The sequence below is a fragment of the Muntiacus reevesi genome, chromosome 1 (genome assembly GCF_963930625.1).
Source record: "Muntiacus reevesi chromosome 1, mMunRee1.1, whole genome shotgun sequence".
NCBI lineage: Eukaryota > Metazoa > Chordata > Mammalia > Artiodactyla > Cervidae > Muntiacus > Muntiacus reevesi.
In genome coordinates this window covers 42,390,733-42,412,098 of record NC_089249.1, presented here as the reverse complement: position 1 = coordinate 42,412,098, position 21,366 = coordinate 42,390,733, and the positions used below count along the sequence as shown (strand labels likewise).

General features: G+C 42.7%; 1 protein-coding gene across 3 annotated transcripts in view; it reads left to right on the top strand.

The window, feature by feature from the left end:
• Positions 1-6,541, top strand: part of ETV6 (ETS variant transcription factor 6) — a 278,846-nt gene extending 272,305 nt beyond the window's left edge. For all 3 annotated transcript variants that reach the window (XM_065941197.1, XM_065941193.1, XM_065941205.1), the window contains exon 8: positions 2,495-6,541. In XM_065941197.1, the coding sequence (XP_065797269.1) occupies positions 2,495-2,600 (106 nt within the window). In that variant the 3' untranslated portion in view covers positions 2,601-6,541. The remainder of the gene's footprint in view (positions 1-2,494) is intronic.
• The last annotated feature ends 14,825 nt before the right edge of the window (positions 6,542-21,366 follow it).

Below are 21,366 nucleotides of genomic sequence, written 5' to 3'. Positions count from 1 at the left end.
TCCTTGGCTTCTGTTCCTCCCATTCTATACTAGTTTCCTGCATGAATGGATCCCATGACATAGCTTAGTTATCACCTCCATGATGGGGCTGTCAAGTCTCTACATGCAGCTATAAAATCTCCCTCGAATTCCAAATCTTAACACATTATTGACTAGGGGATTTTTGCAGAATCGAATTTATTATGGTATTGAAATACTGAAACACTCCAATCAATAACATTCAGGTAACAAAAGATGTGTGAGTAAGTCTCTGGTCAGTAAGTGGTTAATGTTCAAGAGCTTCTTGGAAGTGATATCCACTTAAATATCACATTAGTATCTCAGACATGAAATGTTCAAGACTAGCCTTCTTCCCATACTGGATATCCGCCTACCCTAAGAATTCCTATTAGATCAGCAGTGGCATCACCATTGTTTAAGCAACCAACCTTTACACCAGAGTTATCTCTGAGCCTTCCTCCATCCCAGTCACCCCTGTGCTGGACTGTCCACTGGCTCCGTTCCTACTCCAGTCTGTGTTGCAGCGGCTAGAAGACTGGAAACCTCATTTCCTGAGATTTCTTACCACCAGGTTCCAGGTTAGAATCTACCAATGGCAAGTACTCCCATGAGACCTGGAAGATGAAAGCAAGGCAGACACATTATTATTGCTTCCCGGGCAGTGGAGGCTGATGTCTAGACTTCACAATTGACACCTAGATTCAGCAATCTCTACCTCTGGTCCATGCCCCTGCCACCTAGATTCTTAATACACATTGCCAGCTGCCCTCCAACACTAATGTGGTTCCGTGTGTCAGAAATGTAAATCACTTTAACATTTTAAACATAAACCACCAAATCCATCTCAAGTCTACTTCTCTTTATGGGGCCGCCTTCCATGGCTCAAACACACCCAAATATCTTCTTCCATCATCTCTTGGGATCCCTTGGCCCTATGCCACATCGTGATTTACATTTTTAATAGCTGTACATGTGAACTCCTCCCCACAAGTAGGTCATAAGCTCCTAGAAAGTTAGAGGGTTACATTTTATATCAGTTTTATAACCTCAGGAAGCTTTTGATAATGTTTCTGGACAAGCCTGGTGGGAAGTATCAGAAACTTAATATGGAAGAGCCATCCAAAGATAGGGTCAGACACAGCACATCTGAGGACTCAGCCTGGAGGGGATGATTAGTAACTTCAGATGTCGAGGGAGAAGTTTTAGCTACAGGATAAAAGTGGAAGACAGGCTGTGGATGCTACAGATCACCCTGCTTGAAAAGATGAGCAATAATGGGCAGAAAAGAAAAGTAGGCAGAGGTGGAAGGCTCACAGGTTTCCAGTAGTGATTTCAGTAAGACAGAAGGAAAGAAGAGCACTATTTGTGACAAGGGATTAGTCATTTTTGAGGAAATGAATGTCGAGAACCAGACTCACCCCAAAACCAAGGCTTCTCAGTATGGAACCAAGTATGTAATTGAGTAAAGTGTTAAATTGTAGGGACACTTGAAGATTTTCAGCTCTTTGATGGTGAGACCCAGCTCAGAGAATGAGTCGGTCTCAGACAGGGGAAGGAGTCAAGAGGGTTCCAAACAAAGGCAAAGCTAAAGGTTTAGAGGTCAGCAATGAGCTGTGACTTGCATCAGAAAAAAAGACTGGCTGGACTGGAATAGAGTTCACACTTGTAAACAGTGGAAGACAGGAGTTTCCTGGGTTGAGATGACAGAGAGGCCCAAGGAGCAGGCCAAAGGGTGAATCCTTGACAAGCCGTCATAGGCTTTTGAATGTGGAGTGAGGACAGAAAAGGCCTGTTCTAAGACAGGTCATATGGTACCAGGCAGAGTAGGGGAAGGGAATGGTGTATAGGCTGTGGAAAGGGCCTTCTTACCGTAAGGATGGAATGTTTGCACCCTGGCTCCCTTCCTGAACCATGGTCATGGTCACAATGTACCACTGACGTTACTTCCAAATGAACCCAGCAACTGAGATGAGGCTTGCTGTAGGCACCCAGCTGCCAAGGAAGACAGAATAAAGGGAGTGAATGGCTGGCATTTAGGATGCATCCGTGATAATGCCGAAAAATATCTTTCTCTAGGCCTTTCTAATTTCCAAAAGCCCCACTGTCTGGCCCTGTTACCCAAGCTTTCCATCCACCTTTTAATTGTATCCTTCAAGTTAGATTCAAGTTTTGAATACCATCACTTGGGCTTATAGTCTGGGATGGAGATGGGTATATATCTCCCAGGGTCCTTTCAGATGGTCGTGCAGGGATGCACTGCCTGCTCCATCTTCTTCACCATCCTCCCAGCCTTTTTTATAGTTATTTTGCCAGCTTTCAAGCAGTGAGAGCCCAGGGTATCTTTTTCTTAGAAGATGCTAGGTTAGCATTAACGATTAGGGTCAGTAGACCTCCAGCTACGTGAAGGTGACGGGCCCCTCTTTTTAAAAAGCTCAAGGTGAAGACAGCTTTAGGGAACTGTAACCTCTTCATGCCACCGTTTCCTCTTCCAAAGGTTTATGAAGACCCCAGATGAAATCATGAGTGGCCGAACAGACCGTCTGGAGCACCTTGAGTCCCAGGAGCTGGATGAACAAATATACCAAGAAGACGAATGTTGAAGGAAGTGGTTCCCGGCTTAGTGGGCCAGCAGCCAAGGGCACCCCCCCCTCCCCAGGATGGATGGGGCAAGATGGAGCAGAAAGGAAGAGACACGGATGTGGCAGTAACACTCCTCTCGCCCAGCGCGAGAGACCCTGCGGAGCACCTTAGACAAACCACTCAGCAAAGGCGGCGCTGGAGTTCTGGCCGAGGGCACCAGCCTGGAACTCGCGTTCATGGTTCCTTCTCGATCAGAATCTCTTGTCTGTGATCCCTCCCTCTCCCCCTCCACCTATTGTTAGTTTCATGGTGTTTTTGTTCTTTTTTTTTTAAAAGACCATGCAGTTTGACTTTTCATCATTCATATAGGGGAAGACATCCGAGGCTGTTTTCCTATGGAAATACATATCTATTATATATATATATCTATATATATATATATCTATTTTTTGCAAATCTCACAAAGTGCAGAAGCCCAGCTGGTCAGGAGAGAGAATATTTGCAAAAGGGTTCAGGTTCCCTCTTGACCCTGCCACATGGATCAGGTTTGTTCCTGTTGCTGTTGGGTCTTGGCTGGGAAAAAGAAAAAAAAAAAAAAAAAAGATGCTCTTACAAAAGATGAAGTGAAAAGGAGAGCTCTCTTCTCTCTCTGGCTCCCTTTCCTTCCTGGCCCCCGCTCCTCCCTCCTCACTGGTTGTTGAACTCCAGATGCCCTTTGAGCAGAGTTCAGCCTCTTGGAGAGTCTTGGGAATTTTCCACACCTGTACATTGGAATACATGGTCTGGGTGCTTTGCAGCTGGCACCACAAAAATCAAACCCGCATCCCAGCATCTGGCTCCCTGCCAGAGGGAGGCCAAAGGCCCCAGAGATGCTGCTGTCCTCCGGAAAGATACATGTGAGTCCAGCAGGCCACCCCGATCGGCTGTGAGGACCATGAGGCTTGGTGGTTCCCCAGAGCATAAGGCTGTCCAGATTATCTGGAAGCCCCAGCATCATGGGATTAGTTTGCAAGTGCTGCAGAGCAAAAAAAAAGACAACACAAGCCTTATGGTCCAGAAACTAGATGACAAGTCTTGGTGGCATTGTGGATTATCCCAGAGCAGGTTACAGAGGGTCTTCTCAGCTCTATCCCAAAGGTCATCTTGCTGTCAGTTTCATATCCTCACTTTTGTTTTTTTTCCCTCAATTCCTAGCATTTTTTTTAAAGTTTCCTGGTGACACAGGGCATTTGAGAAGGAGGATCCAGGAGTGTGTCGTCTCAGTTGTCAGCAGTGTTTGCCAAGCCTGGGCAGACGGGAAATTCCTCAGATTCCTCACTTTTTCCCTTTTTCCTTCTTCCCTTGCTGTGTTTCAAAATGGACTCATGTGTGGCTCTTTTTCACCTCAAAGTAAGATCAGTCACATCTTATGAGGAAGGTGCCACCTCTTAGTACTTTTGATGATAACATATTTTTAGAAAGCTCTTGTTAGATTTTTTTTTCTAGCCACTTAAATCAACTCTTCCAATACAGGCTCGGAATCCAATATTAGGAGTACAGTCTTTTTTTACTCGGAAAGGTTAGACCTGCCTTACACAGCACCGCCTCCTGGTTTCTCTCCGCTGCTTCTTTGTTGGGCGAGCATCTCACAGCTCCCCAGGGTACGTGTCTGCACTGTCAGCAGCGCTTGCAGATGAAGCCAGCAGACCTCCAGGCATGTCCTCCAGCCATTTCTGATGGAGTCCGGCAGGCCGGGGTTGTAGGCACACAGGCAGGAGAGATCCTCCCGTCCCCTACCCCCTACTGACAAGGACACCAGCCAGCAGAGAGTGGGAGGGGACAAACAGACTGACTGTTGTTCAAGGACACTGGAAATGCTCCTGCCTCTTATGTGACCACAGAGAGATGCATGGAGGTGGCCAGCCTCCTCCCACCATCGCACACCCCCACCCCCAGTCCACCTTCTAGAATGCTGGGCCTGAAGTGAGGTCAGGGACCTCCAGTGTGGGCTCGAGGGTCCCCTGATGAAGGAAGGGTTTGGGCTCAGTTTGCTCCAATGGGGATGAGACCCAGCGTACTACAGATGTCTTTCAAGAGTGTCAGGAGCACACAGGGATAACCTTCCAGCCTGGAAGGTGACTGATGTTGGCTCTCAAATGGGGAGATTAAGCCAAATACCTGGGGAAGTCACTGAGTAGAAGGGCTGCAGAGAACGGGTGGATCATCACTGAGGCTTTTTGTGCGATGTGACATCAGAGAATCTCTGTTCACCCAGGTGTAAGGACTCAGACTCGTGTGGTCCAAAGAATCCTACCAGTTGGATTGTGCAGAGGAAATTCCCCTTTGCCCCCAGGGTTTCTGTATTTAAAGCAATATCCTCTAAGAATCTGTAAGACATAGGCTGGCACTGTCAGCCACTGGGAGAAATAGAAGGTGTCAACTCCAATCCAGTCTTTATTGTCCATCCAGATATTACTGTTACTGGTTTTCTGTTCATTCCCTTAATGGCAGAGGTTCTTCTCATTGGTTCTTTGAGGGAATCTTTGAGTGATGCTGACAGCAGGGATACAGCATGTCCACAGCAGACCCGAAAGATTGCAGGTTCAGCTTAGCCAACTTGGGTGGGGCACCTGCTCGACACAGTCCCAAGAGCCAGGCACCATCCTTGCCCTCCGAGAGCTCACCTTCTTTCTGCAGAATCTATCCAGCATGAAATGTCTCACTTCAACACTAGGGGCGACAAAAATCTCACCTGGGACCAAATTAAGGGCATGTTCCTGGTCAGAATAGTTGGCCTTTTCCTGCTGCCGTCATGGGAGCTCTTGGCTTGCAGCATGAGAAACTGGGAAAGGAAGAGGCAGAACAGTGCTGCAAGGGAGCAACCTCACCCACCAGCGGGGTCCAAGGCGGACACTCTCGCTTGGATCTCAAAATTCTCTAGCATCTTCTCTTCCCTACACCTTGAGGTAGCCAGAGTGTCTCGTTTCCATCAGAAGAAAGCAGTGGCAAGTGGCTGGACTGGCTCCAGGGGAGTAATGTTATCTCTAAGATCTTTCTGTCCACAGATGACATCTCGGACATCTCGGATGTTCCGAATCCTTTGGCGGGTGGGCGTGTCCCCATGAGCAATGAGGAGTAACAACTGATGGATTATTCTCCTTTCAACAGTATGTTTAGAACCCTCTGCTCCATTATCTTCCTACACTGATACTTTGTCCAGATGAGAATGTAGATTTAGCAGAAACTTAAAGGCCATGACAGGATGTACCTAAATGCCTAGGTAACCATCACCTCTACCGTTCAGTGCCTAGGATCCAACACGTTTGAAACGTTAGCTCTCCTTCTGAAGAACGGAAATCTGAGTATCAGGCCATGTGACTTGTCCCAGGAGCAGACGGCACACCAGGGTCAGAATTAGGACTGGGATCCAGCCCCAGTTATCCCCCCATCTGACCCATTCCCATCCAGGAAGCTGAAGATAAAAATTTGGGGAAACACACAAAGAACAAAGGGCAGTTTCTTCGCCCAAGCATTCGGTGCTAGTTTTCACCCACTCAGCCCCTTCCTCTTCTGAGCAGTAATGGAGTGATCCAAGGAGCCGTGGGGGGTGAGCTGGGGTGGGGGTGGTGACAGTGGTCCCTGCAAACCACAGAAGACTAACCTGATACTCTTTTGGCCTCATCTGCATCAACACTAAACAACTCCCTGAATCTTTCGCACATGCCAAGTGGACACTTCACCATTTCTCTCTGTGACTGCAACCACCTGCAAACCAGACTGAATCTAGAATTTTTTTTTTAATTTCTAATCTCTTGTTGTTTTATGAGGTGTGGGGTTTATAAGGGACTGAATCAAATGAATGTAACAAAAAAACAAAAAAAAAAAAAAAAATGCCTTTTCTCAGGGCCAGTGAGTTGCAAATAATTTTTAAAGAAAAGCCTATAATTGCATCATCTCAATAAATTTTTTATAAAAAAAATCTGAGTCTGTTTTTAATAATATGGAGTCAGACAGGCCAGGTGGTTCAGTGAGGTGCATCCTGTCTACACTCAGTTATGGTGGAAAGTGTGGTCCTGGTTTCTCACTGGCAGGAAGCCTCCATCACAGAGAAGTCTGCAGACAATCTTTGAACAAGAGGCAACAGAAAGGTTGGAGCACATGGTTCAAATCTGAGCGGCTGCCACAAGCGGAGAAATCGTCCAGAAGGAACCCCAATCAGAGATGCCTGGGTGCTATGCTGCGCCAAAGATTTGTCAGTTTGATGCAGACTGACTTGACTCCAGGAGTTAAAGATCCCTGGGTCCTCCCACAGTAGAAGTGCTCCCTCAATTCTACTGAAATCACAGGCGTGCGAGTATGGGTGATGAGGTCAGGAATGTAGGGTAGAACCTGTGACTATACCCAGGGCAATAAAGACCTGGAAGCCCAACCATCACACAGTTCAGAGCCACCCCCACACTCAGAAGGTCTCCACCACGCTGACCAGTGGAGCCACCTGCCCGCCAGTAGCCAATTATGACCCCAACATCAGACACCCTGCAGTGGATCAGAACTACCTGCCATCAGCGATGGGTAGAAACTAAAAGGACGGAAAACAAAGCAATAAAAGCAATTTACATTGCTTATAAGCAACTTGGATGTAGGTTGCAGAAGCAGAAATTTAGAATCAATGTTTGAAAACAACCCTCTCAGAGAATGTTGTGAGGTTATTTTTGTATTTTAACTTGTCCTAGGTTATTCTATGACCCATGACCTGGAGGTCTCAGGTGACGCTAGTGGTCAAGAACCTACTTGCCAATGCAGGAGACTTAAGGGACGTGGGTTCCATCCCTGGAAGGGAATGATCCCCTGGAGGAGGGCATGGCAACCCACTCCAATATTCTTGCCTGGAGAAACCCCATGGACAGAGGAGCCTGGTGGGTCACAAAGAGTCAGACACAACTGAAGCTACTTAGCATGCATGCACACCAGAACTAAGACCCAGGGCAGCCAAATAAATTGTATTTTAAAAATACAATAATAAGGGTCTATGTATTTCCTAAGGTGGTAACAATGCATCTGAAGCTACTACTTCTATAACCAGTATCATGTCCCCTGAGAACTACTAGAAATGGAAATGATGGTTCCTGTCCCGTCAATTGAATCAAAAACTTTGGGAATAGGGCTTAGAAATCTTGTTTACCAAGCTGTCTGTGTGATCTGATGCACGCTCAAGTCTGGGAGCCACTGCTAGCATCAATCTATTCACCATAGTATGAAAAAGAGCATGTGGCCAATTAAAGTAAATACACACATTAATTGATGAAAACTAATTGGCATGAATCGTTCTCATGATAATGCTAGTTATTCCCCCAATACTATATATACTGTGGAAGGAGGCTAAATGGACCAAAGTCCTCTTCCTGCTTCCTCCAAACCTTTTAGACCATCTGTGTGCTATAAAGATTAGCTGTTTCAAAGGATGACTCTAACTGCTGACCTCCACTTGCAAATAGAGCACAGCAATTCATCCCCTTCTATCCACTATCTGCCTAACTAGCCTAGTCTGAAAAGAAAAGAATCGTTCTCATGTACTGACTGCCCTTGGCTGGCTGTCTCTGGAATTGTTAAGCAGAGCCCAGGTGAGCACTTAGCCCGGGGTTTTTTGCAAGAGATTCCAGAACCACTGGACCAGATCAGCACTTCTCAAACCTAAACATGCTTCAAATCACCTGGGGATCTGGATAAAAAGCAGATTTTGTCAGTAACGTCACCATCTTTGGAAGCAGGGGCAGAAGATCTACTCTGCTCCCCTACTCTATGGGTGAGGCTGGAGATACAGCATTTTTAACAAAAGATCCCCAGTGATTCTGATGAGGCTGATTCTTGAACCACACTTTGAGTAGCACGAGGCCAGTGATCTCCCATCAAGCCCTGAGATTCTGACCTCAAGAATCTCAAGCCACATTGAGCCACATTGATCTCGCCTCTCTCTCTCTGGTGTATCCTGTTGCCAATTCCTTCTCTAGAATTGTCCCCAGGGCCAGTCCTGCTCTTCAAGAAAGTTTGCTTGCTCTCCTTTTAGAGCAGCAACAAGAGTAAACACGGTGATCAAACATCTCTGCTGAGTAAAGGAACAACTACTCACATCCTGGACCTTCACACAGACGTTCACAACAAGATGATTCATGGTCAGCATCATGGCAGGGAGGGAGAGAATTCCTGGCATCACTGCCTCTCTTTTAGTCTCTAGAAAGATCAATTTTTTTTTTCCAAAAATAATAAGAGAGTTACCAATACAACACTGTAAAGCAATTTTCCTCCAATTATAAAACAACCACTAAAAAATAGTAGAGAGTTCATGTACATTCTTCACCCAACTATCTCTAATGTTCACAACTTAGACTAATCCTGAGTAGTGTGAGCAGACAGAAAGCTGAGGAAGCCATTCTTGTTCCAAAAGACAACAGGAGAGATGACAGATCTTCTATGGCATTAACAGCAGACAATCCCAGGCAGTGTCCTGAGTGTTGCCCCTTACAGATTCATCTTTTTTAAGGACCTCATTCCTGCTGGATTGATGAGGTAGATGTCTGCTAGTAAAAACCACTGCATAAATTCTGCCAAATATCTTTCAAGGTAGTAGATGACCGCTCTCTCTCTCCCCAAACCCTCTTAGCAACACTCTTCCTGAATCCTCCAAGAGCCCCCATGCCTGTCCCTTCAACCAGAGTTTTGGCCATGAGATTCCATGTCAGATTACTTGAGTTGGTCTCTGCTTCCTGGGAGCACTAAACACCAGCTCCTTCCTGACCCCATGGAAAGCGCTCTATGAGTGCAACTAGATGCCTGTCTGCCATGGACTGCTCACCACCCTGTCCTTACTAGGGCTCTGAGGGGAAGAGAGTGTTTTATGCACTTTCATATGACCAGCCCCTCATGTGCTGCCTGGCACGTGTGCTTCTGAATAAATGCTTTGAATGAGAGCAGAGTAAAAGTTCACTTGAGTTAGACAAATATTTCTAAGATATGACACCAGAAACACAATCCATAAAAGAAAAAAATGCCAGGGGCCCAGTTTGTTTCCTGGTCGGGCCTAGATCCCACATGCCACAGCTAAAGATCTTGCATGCCTATTGCAATTAAAGAGCCCGCACACAGCAATGAAGATCCTGCACAATGCAACTACGTCCTGGCACAGCCAAATAAATGATTTTTCAAAAAAGATTAACATTTCCATTAAGATAACTATCATTTAAATTATAATTTTAAAAATAAATGATTTAACATTTCCCTTATGACAATTACAATTTAAATTATCACTTTAAAAATTAAGTATAATTTTTTTAAATTGTTGACAAATTGGACTTTATCAAAATTAAAATTTGCTCTTCAAAAGTCACCGTTAAATAAAAAGACAAGCTACACACTGGGAGAAAACATGTCTCTTTTAGTTACAAAATAAATTACATGTCTCTTTTAGTTACAAAATAAATTAATCACGTACACTGAACATATCGACATTTTTACTTTATCTAAAGCTACCCTGAAAGACAGTTATCTTTCCATTCATAACAGGTAGTGTTAGTCACTCACACAGAAAAGACAGAGATATATTACATGTCTACTGAAATGAAACCATCTTTCAAATGTGTTTTAAAATGATTTCTTCTGTCTGTCATGTTGGCAAAATACTTTGCACTGTTCAGTAATTCACATTCCCTCTTCCCTTTCCTTCTGCAAATCTCTGAAGTCGGCAGCCTCCTGGGAAGCATATTAAAGGGTTTTTTAATGAGTTAATAAAAGAAATCCCTCAATCCTGATGAACAGCATTACTGGCTGAATCTTTGGTCTCAGAACTCAACCTATTGCAACTACAGGCAAAGAGATATATCCAGACAGTGGACCTCTGGGCTGGAGGAACAGACTGCAAAATCATCAAGGAAGGATCTGCTGTGTCAGGAGCAGAACAGTGTTTGAGACAGGGCAGGATAAAGGATGCTGATTGTGTCCGCCTGAGGATCCTGTCAGCGTGGGCATCAATGTCCAACCTTCATCCTGCCAGTCACATCAGGAATCCCAGGTACAGACCTGGATTCATTGGTCCCAAGTTTCTCATTCTGTATCCCTTACATAGTGAAAGTGGAAGTCACTCAGTCGTGTCTGACTCTTTGTGACCCCATGGTTATACAGTCCATAGACTTCTCCAGGCCAAAATACCAGAGTGAGTAACCGTTCCCTTCTCCAGGGTGTCTTCCCAACCCAGGGATCAAAGCCAGGTCTTCCACATTGCAGGTGGACTCTTTACCAGCTTAGCCACAAGGGAAACCCAAGAATACTGGCGTGGGTAGCCATTCCCTTCTCCAGCAGATCCTCCCAACTCAGGAATCGAACCAGGGTCTCCTGCGTTGCAGGTGATTCTTTACCACTGAACCAGCGGGGATGCCCTTACACAGACTGGTTCCCAACACGGCAGTCACAGAGTGTTTAGACAAGAGCAGTCAAAACACCTGCCTCCAGTCCCACACCTCCTCTCACTTGCTCCCTGACCTCAGACATTTGGCTTAACCTCTCTCTGCCTCCATGTCTTCAGATGTCAGCTCTGCTTTTATCAGTTCTACACATTAGGAATCTCCAAACAGATAACGTTCTGAAAAAGTTTCCACTGGTTTCGCTTTATTTAGCTTGAGTTTGGACACCATGTACCAAGGATGACCCTGTTGCTCTACAGATGAGGGGTCAGAGCTCAGCCAGGTGAGGGGCAGCCTAAGCTACCCACACCCTGGGGGTGTCTGAGCCAGGGTCCCCAGCCCAGGATGTGCCCTGGACCATGTTTTCAGTCTCAAGGAGCCCCTGAGCAGTCAATGAAATTAATCTGTTGCTCTGGACTCAAGGGAAACAATTCCCTCGATTCAGTTTTACTGAAGGTGTTTTGATCCGGTTTTGTCCCAGGTCGATAGCTTTAGAAAATGTGTAGGTTTTGTTCTATTTTAAATTGCTTTGTGAGGTTCTTTGGTTTTGTTTTCTCCTTCTTGCTAAGGAAGTCCCAGCTCAGCCCAGTGCACGAAACAATGTTATTTGGGTTCTGTCTGGGGACCGGGAAATGAGAACGATGCCCCTGAAAAGAGCTGCGGACACAGGGAAGCCCCAGAAGTCTGGGCGTTTGGGAAACCGGGAAGTCCAGCTGTGAGACACCCTGACTGTCTTTGCCCATGGCTGGCCTCCTGCTTTTCTGGAGTCCATGCACATGACCAGGGGAGAATCTCCTCTTTCCTCTCCCCTTTCCAGGAGGAATAGCTGCTGTACTGGGTTCTAACCCCATCTAACCACTACCTCAAGCAACTCACTGAAGGCTTGAGCCTTTGTTTCCTGGAGAACTGTTTTCCTCAATGAACCACTGAAATGGTTCAATGAAGAACATGTGTAACAATCTGGACATCCACGTTAGTTCTTTTCCCTCTTTCCTGCCTGCCAAACTCCATCCCACCTCAATGCATATACACACTGCCCCGCCAGCACCTCAGTGGCTCAGTGGTTCAGAATATGCCTGCCAATGCAAGAGTCATGGGTTCAATCCCTGGTTTGGGACGATCTTCTGGAGAAGAAAATGGCAACCTACTCCAGTATTCTTGCTTGGGAAATCCCATGGATAGGGGAAGCCAGATAGGCTACAGCCCATGGGGTCACAAAAAGTCAAACACAGCTTAGCAACGGAACAACATTTCTCTAGTTCTGATTTTATAGAACTCCACATGGGAAAATCAGTCAATGACAATCCCTGAGGGATACTAGACCTTTAGTTTCTAGTCAAGTGAATCGTCATGTCTCCTCAAGGCACACATGGCCTTTAGTCAAAACCTTGACCCAAATGAGGTAGTTACCTTGCAATACAACCTGGGGAGTCCTAAAGGAGGAGCCTCCCCCAGGACTAGAAATTTGCAAGCTCATCCCCTCCCTGAGCCTCTTCCTCCTAGTAAAAGCCTGCAGAGGCCATTTGCATCCACTTGGAACTGGTTAGTCAAATCAGCAAATGAACACAAACCCTCCAAGGAATTTGAAACCTGCTTTGGGCGAGGAACCAGAGATCAAATTGCCAATATCCACTGGATCATCAAAAAAGCAAGAGAGTTTCAGAAAAACATCTATTTCTGCTTTATTGACTACACGAAAGCCTTCGACTGTGTGGATCACAATGAACTGTGGAAAATTCTGAAAGAGATGGGAATACCAGACCACCTGACCTGCCTCTTCAGAAACCTGTATGCAGGTCAGGAAGCAATAGAACTGGACAAGGAACAATAGACTGGTTCCAAATAGTAAAAGGAGTACGTCAAGGCTGTATATTGTCACCCTGCTTATTTAACTTATATGCAGAGTACATCATGAGAAACGCTGGGCTGGAAGAAGCACAAGTTGGAGTCAAGATTGTGGAGAGAAATATCAATAACCTCAGATATACAGATGACACCACCCTTATAGCAGAAAGTGAAGAGGAACTAAAAAGCCTCTTGATGAAAGTGAAAGAGGAGAGTGAAAAAGTTGGTTTAAACCTCAACATTCAGAAAACTAAGATCATGGAACCTGGTCCCATCACCTCATGGGAAATAGATGGGGAAACAATGGAAACAGTGGCAGACTTTATTTTTTTGGGCTCCAAAATCACTGCGGATGGTGACTGCAGCCATGAAATTAAAAGATGCTTACTCCTTGGAAGGAAAGTTATGACCAACCTAGATAGCATATTAAAAAGCAGAGACATTACGTTGCCAACAAAGGTCTGTCTGGTCAAGGCTATGGTTTTTCCAGTGGTCATGTATGGATGTAAGAGTTGGACTGTGAAGAAACCTGAGCGCTGAAAAATTGATGTTTTTGAACTGTGGTGTTGGAGATGACTCTTGAGAGTCCCTTGGACTGCAAGGAGATCCAACCAGCCCATCCTGAAGGAGACCAGTCTTGGGTGTTCATTGGAAGGACTGATGCTAAAGCTGAAACTCCAATACTTTGGCCACCTCATGCGAAGAGTTGACTCATTGGAAAAGACCCTGATGCTGGGAGGGATTGGGGGCAGGAGGAGAAGGGGACGAGAGGATGAGATGGCTGGATGGCATCACTGACTCGATGGACATGAGTTTGAATAAACTCCGGGAGTTGGTGATAGACAGGGAGGCCTGGCGTGCTGTGATTCATGGGGTCGCAAAGAGTTGGACACAACTGAGCGACTGAACTGAACTGAACTTGGGCAATTCAGCTTGGAGTTCTTTCCTTTCCTTTCTCTAATAGCCACTAATCCAGTTCCCTCCTAAGCAAAACCCAGGAGAACGGGAAAACTACAGTGAGGGCTTTCTCCAAATCCACTCCCACCAACAGAAAGGTTTTCTATTGAATGGGAAATTGGGTTTTGGTTTAGGTGTAATCAGGGTTTTAGATGCTCAGATATAGCTCCCTTACTGGGAGATGCTAATTCTCTCCCTCTACTGCCAGTATGAACACCATGGTCATCATTAAATATTGCTTGGGTACACATGGACACCTAACCACCCTTGAGGACCATGGAGTCCTTTCCCATGAAGAGTGTGGACTGACTCATCCAACATAATTGTAGGAAGAGATGTGACTTTAGGGACTCTTGCACCTTGTCCTGCCTCTTGGCTAAGACACTTGCCGTGAAGAACACCCAGTTCAACGGAAACACCCTAAATGTCCATCAACAGTTGAATGGATAAAGATATGATATATATGTACACACACACACACACATATATATGATGGAATATTACTCAGCCATAAAAAAGAATAAAATAATGCCATTTACAACAATATGGATGGAACTAGAGATTATCATACCAAGGAAATTAAGTCAGAAAGGAAAAACAAATACCATATGATTATCACTTACATGTGGAATCTAAAATATGACACAAATGAACTTATCTATGAAACAGAAACAGATTCACAGACATTGAGAACAGCTTGTAGTGGTCAAGAGAGGATAGAGAAGGATAGACTGGGAGTCTGGGATTAGCAGGTATTACATATAGAACAGATATTTTAGTCTATATTACATATAGACTATTACATATAGAACAGATAAACAACATGGTCCTATTATGTAGCACAGGGAACTGTGTTATATATCCTACAATAAGCCAGAATGGAAAAGAAAAAAATAATAATTTTAAAAGGGAGAAAAAAGAATACCCAGTTCAGTTCTACACTCACCTACAAAGACTTCTTCCATCTCAGACACTAAGGTGGCTTAACCAGTAGTCAAGCAGGAATTATACCAATGTTAAATAATTATACGGTGTCATGATGCAGCGGCTCCTTTAGTCTCCCTCCCTTTATAATTCTGGGTGCCAAGGTGCCAACCTTTGGGTGGCTCCAACTTGCCAAAGCACATCCCCTACTGGGAGCTCCACAGAGGAACCCTGTTCTTGGGAGACTGCTCAGGCCACAGCACAGTTCTAACAGGTCCAGCCCAATAGCCCCAGGCCAGTCAACCTCAAATTATTTTGAAACATTCCTGTCCTTTGTTTTTTGAACATTTTTTTGAAGGAGCTCCAGGTGCTCCAGGTGATATGTAGCTTCTGAGATAGATCAGAAAGCCTCTTCAAATTAAGTAAGAGGAGGGTGGTCTGGTGAAAGGAACACAGGCTTTGGGATTAGCCAGAGTTGAGTTTGGAGCCAGCTCTACCCACCCCTGTAGCAATAAAGCATTAGTCACTAAGTCAAGTCTGACTCTTCTGTGACCCCATGGACTGTAGCATATCAGGCTCCTCTGTCCATAGGATTGTCCAGGCAAGAATACTGGGGTGAATAGGCATTTCCTTCTTCAGGTGATCTTACCCACACAGGGATCCAACCCAGGTGTCCCACATTGCAGGCAGACTCTTAATCATCTGAACCACCAATGTGACCTCGCAGAAACTACTCATTCCCTTTGAGTAGCCACTTCCTTTCCTACAGTTCTGAAGGGATTCTTTGAAAAATGGAGAAACTGTATGTAAATGCCTGACACATTACAGGTATTCAACAAATGATGCAATTCTTCATGAATCCTCTCTCCAGAAAATGGATGGATAGTTAGATATGGGATCTTCTATCCAAAGGCCTTATCTTCCATTCATCAAATCTTACCTAGCGTCTCACTTCACATTTTATTCTTTTTTCTATTCGTTAGTCAAGGGAAAAAAAATCCTAAGAAACAACTTCAGTGTGGAGGCTGTTCTAGATCTATCTTTTTCCAAATGAACTGAACTCTTTCCCAATAAACAATGTATTAATATATGGTGGGGCTGAGAAGCATTCTTGATTCCCAAGTAAAAATTTCATACTTACACAATACTTACAAGGAGTGCGTACACATACTATAAATCCTTATTAAAACCCCCATGAAAGGGACTTCCCTAGTGGTCTAGAGGTGAAGGCTCTGTGCTCCCAGCGCAGGGGCCCCAGGTTCGATCCCTGGTCAGGGAACTAGATCCCACATGCTGCAACTAAGAGTTTGCATGCTGCCACTAAAGATCCTGCATGCCACAAGGAAAATTGGAGATCCCACATGCTACAATGAATACCTGGCACGGCCGAATAAATAAAAATAAATATATATTTAAAAACCATTAAAAATAATTTCCCTCTCACTTTAAGGAAAAGGAAAGAGACACAAGAAGGGGTGAAGTTACTTGGTAAAGTTCACATAGATAGAAGCAGGAGAGCTCAGTTTCAAACCAAGACCTTCCAATTCTCCTTTGTTTTTTTCTCATGTTCTATCATGTTATCCAGGACAGGAAACTCTTCAAACCACTGTCAGCCTTTGACACAGACCCTCTTGATCTGGCTATTACAGAAGAGAACTCTTAAAGGAGTGAACACAGGACAAGTAAGTCAAGCTGGTGGGAAGAGTTGGGCGTGGCCATGATGTAGAATTTGGAGTCCTGAGATCTAAGTGAAGGTGCCTCTGGTGTTCACTAAGGCAGCAAGGAATAGTATGAGAGCACCGGATGTGGGGCAACAGAGAAAGGAAATGCATCTGAAAGAAACATGGGAGAATACTGGAAATAAACTTCCTGTCAGTCTTCATTTCACCCTGGGCCAGCCTCAGCTCTCTTTGGTACTACACTGACTTCACAGACTTCGATTTTTTTCCCATGGCCTTTTCTTGGGAAGGAGAGGGTATGGTGAAGGGATTGAGGAGGAAAATTCAGGTGAACTCAGCAGGCAGAGGTGGAATATAGCCAGGAGCAAAGCTGTGTGCATTATCAGGGTAGGTAAAAAAGAGTCAAAGCCCAAATCAAGAATATAAGCATTGAGGGTATTTGAAGAGCCAGGAATAGCAAGCTGGATCTGGGGTGAGAATGAGGATATACACAGAAGCAGCTTCTAAGAGTGAGGATGATCAAAACCATAAGCGTTAAGGAGGTAATAAGAGAGGAGGGGTGTGTGTGTGTGGGGGTGTGTGTGTGTGTGTGTGTGTGTGTGTGTACAAGTGGTCATATTGCTATAGCAGTTTCAACCCCCACCACCCCACAACTAAAAGTGTAGTTCGAGTCATAGGCATACAGAACATTAGAACTAGAAGGAATCTTACATCATTTCATGTAAATTGGAGCTCAAAGGAATTAATGACTGACCTGAAGCCACACAGCTACCAGTGGCATAGCTGGCATGCTTCTGTATGGTTCACTGGCTTTGGCACAAAGAGTAGGGAAAACACCTCGGCAAGGAATCAAAGGCAAAAAATAAAGAAAACAGTCTTCAAGAGTTACCAACCAACAGCATAAACACAAAGGCAAAAGAAAAGAGGAAAATATTCTGAAAAGCACTCATGATATGAAAAGTCACACAGAGATGAAAAGTCCCATACTTACGAAAACAATTTAGTCTTAGGAAAAACAGATCCTGAAAGCAGAAAAGACATAAGATACAGTTCAGAAGGAAATGCAAAAAAAAAATAAAAATATTAAGTTTATGGACAGTTTGATGCCAAAGTGTTATAATAAAGTGCATGCCATAAATATTTGATTTTGCATGATGAAATACAAGCAACTGGTTTGTGTGGGAGGAAAGAGGCTTTATCTGTGATTTAAATTTAAAAAGAGGATGAATAAACCAAGTTTATTAGCTGAAAGCTCACAATTGGGTGTTCCAATAAAGTGGCTTCCTGCAAGGCTTCTCAGCAATTTATAAATGTATCTGGACAGTTTCAGAAACAAGAAGTCTACTGAAGCTATAAATTAGACCTTGGTTTTCACTCTTGTCCCAGAAATGATTAGGCAGACTAGTGCCTAAAATCTCAGCACTTCGAATGAACCAAAGTTAGAGCAAAAGTTATGGTATCGTAGTGTAGGGTAACATACAGAAATGTAATACATATGACAAATATGGCAAGAATGATGGCAAGGAAGGTGATAAATGGATCTATATGGTTACCAGGTTCTTATATTTTACATGAAGCAATATGACAATAACTCTGGGATTCTAAACAGTTAGGAATATTATAACATCTAAACAATCATTTCAAAAATGAAAATAGGTAGATGAATTAAAATGAAATTGTTAAAAGTATACATTTAACCCAAAAGAAACCAGGAGAGAAACAATAGAACAGATGAGACAAATAGAAAACAAAGAATAGAATGTGGACAATCAAATTAATAAATACAATAAATGTGAAAAGACTAAACACTCCACATAAAAGAGATTGTCAGAATGGCTAAAAAAGGCAAAATCCAAGTATATGATGCCTATAAGAAACACGCTTTAAATATAAGGACAAAGGTAGACTAAAAATAAGTGGATAAGTGGGGGACTTTAACATTCCACTTACACAATGATCATCCAGACAGAAAATAAGGAAACACAAGCTTTAAATGATACAATAGAACAGATAGACTTAATTCATATTTATAGGACATCCCATCCAAAAGCAGAATATACTTTCTTCTCAAGTGCATAAGGAACATTCTCAAGGAAAGATCACATCTTGGATCACAAATCAAGCCTCAGCAAATTTTTAAAAAATTGAAATCATATCAAGTATGTTTTCTGACCACAATGCTATGAGGTTAGAAATCAATTACAGGAAAAAAAAAACGATTAAAAAACACAAACAGATGGAGGCTAAACAATACACTACTAAATAACCAAGAGATTACTGAAGAAATCAAAGAGCAAATCAAAAAACACATACAAACAAATGACAATGAAAACACGATGACCCAAAACCTATGGGATGCAGCAAAAGCAGTTCTAAGGGAGATTTATAGCAATACAACCCTACCTCAAGAAATAATAAAAATCTAAAACAACCTGACCTTACATTTAAAGTAACTAGAGAAAGAAGAGAAAGCAAAACCCAAAGTTAATAGAAGGAAAGAAATCATAAAAAGCAGAGCAGAAATAAATGAAATAGAAATGAAACAAACAATAGGGAAAAAAATCAATGAAACTAAAAGCTGGTTCTTTGAGAAGGTAAAACAAAATTGATAAACCTTTAACCGAACTTATCAAGAGAAAAAAGAGGATTCAAATCAATAAAATTGGAAATGAAAACAGACACTACAGAAATACAAAGGATCATAAGAGACTACTATAAGCCACTATTTGCCAATAGAATGGACAACCTGGAAGAAACTGACAAATTCTTAAAAAGATACAACCTTCCAAGACTGAACCAGGAAGAAATCAAAAATATAAACAAATCACAAATATTGAAGTTGAAACAGTGATTAAAAATCTTCCCACAAACAGAAATCCAGGTCCAGATGGCTTCACAGGTGAATTCTACCAAACATTTAGAGAAGAGTAACACTCAGCCTTCTCAAATTCTTCCAAAAATTGCAGAGGAAGGAACACTTACAAGCTCATACCACGAAACCACCATCACCTTGGTATTAAAATCAGAAAAGATATCACACAAAAAAGAAAATTACAGAGCAGTATCATTGATGAACATAAGACACCAAAATCCTCAACAAAACACTAACAAACAGAATCCAACAATACATAAAAAGGATAATAAAAAGGCTCACACATTCCAAGGATTCAAGGACTCTGATTCAATATATGCAAATCAATCAATGTGATACATCATATTAACAAACTAAAGAATAAAAACCATATGATCATTTCAATAGATGCAGGAAAAGCTTCTGACAAAATTCAACACCCATTTATGATAAAAACCCCAAAAAGAGGACATAGAACCTATTGTTGGTTTTGTTTAGTTGCTAAGTTATGCCCGACTCTTTTCTGACCCCATGGACTGTAGCATGCCAGGTTCCTAAGCCCATGGAATTTCCAAGGCAAGAATACTGGAGTGACTTGCCAGTTACTTCTCCAGTGGATTTTCCTGACCCAAGGATAAAATCTGCATCTTCTGTATTGGCATGCAGGTTCTTTACCACTGAGCCATCAGGGAAGCCCAGGGGGAACTTACTTCAACATAATAAAGGTTATATATGACAAACCCACAGCAAACATCTCTCTCAATGGTTAAAAAAAAAAAAAAAACCTGAAAACATTTCCACTAAGATCAGGAAAAGAAGGATGTCCATTTTTGCCATTTTTATTCAAGATAGTTTTTAAAGTCCTAGCCACAACAATCAGAGAAGAAAAAGAAACAAAAGAAATTCAAATTGTAAAAGAAGTAAAACTGTCACTGTTCACAGATGACATGACACTATATATAGATAACCCTAAAGACACCACCAGAAAACTACTGGGGTTAATCAATGAATTTGTAAAGCTGCAGGATACAATATTAATGCACAGAAATCTCTTGCATTCCCATACACTAACAATGAAAAATCAGAAAGAGAAACTAAGGAAACAATCTCATTTACCATTGCAACAAAAAGAATAAAATACCTAGGAATAAACCTACCTAAGGAAGCAAAAGATCTGTACTTAGAAAACTATAAGATACTGATGAAAGAAATCAAAGACGATACAAACAGATGGAGAGGTATACCATGTTCTTGGATTGGAAGAATCAATATTGTGAAAATAACTATATTACCCAAAGCAATCTACAGATTCAGTGCAACCTCTATCAAATTACCAATGGCACTTTTCATAGAATTAGAACAACAATTTTTACAATTTGTATGGAAACACAAAAGACCCTGAACAATCAAAGCAACCTTAAGAAAACTGGAGCTGGAGGAATCCCACTCTCTGACTGCAGGCTATACTATAAAGCTACAGTAATCAAGACAATAAGTATTGGCACAAAAACAGAAATATAGATCAATGGAATAGGATAGAATGCCTAGAGATAAGCTCACACACCTATGGTCACCTACTCTATGACAAAGGAGGCAAGAATATACAATGGAGAAAAGACAGTCTCTTCAATAAGTGGTACTGGAAAAACACAACAGCTACATGTAAAAGAATGAAGTTAGAACACTCCCTAACACCATACACAAAAATAAACTCAAAATGGATTAACAACCTAAATGTAAGACTGGACACTACAAAACTTTCAGAGGAAAACATAGGCAGAATACTCTTTGACATAAATCACAGCAATATCTTTTCTTGACCCACCTCCTACAATAATGAAAATAAAAACAAAAATAAACAAATGGGATCAAATTAAACTTAAAACCTTTTGTATGGCAAAAACCATCACAATATTCTAAGGTAATTATCCTCCAATTAAAATAAGTAATTAAAATTAAAAATAAAAATTGAAAAAAAAAAACCCTTTTGCAGAGTAGAGAAAACCATGAAAGTGAAGTCACTCAGTCATGTCTGACTCTTTGCGATATCTTGAACTGTAGCTCGCCTGGCTCCCCTGTCTATGGGATTTTCCAGGCAAGA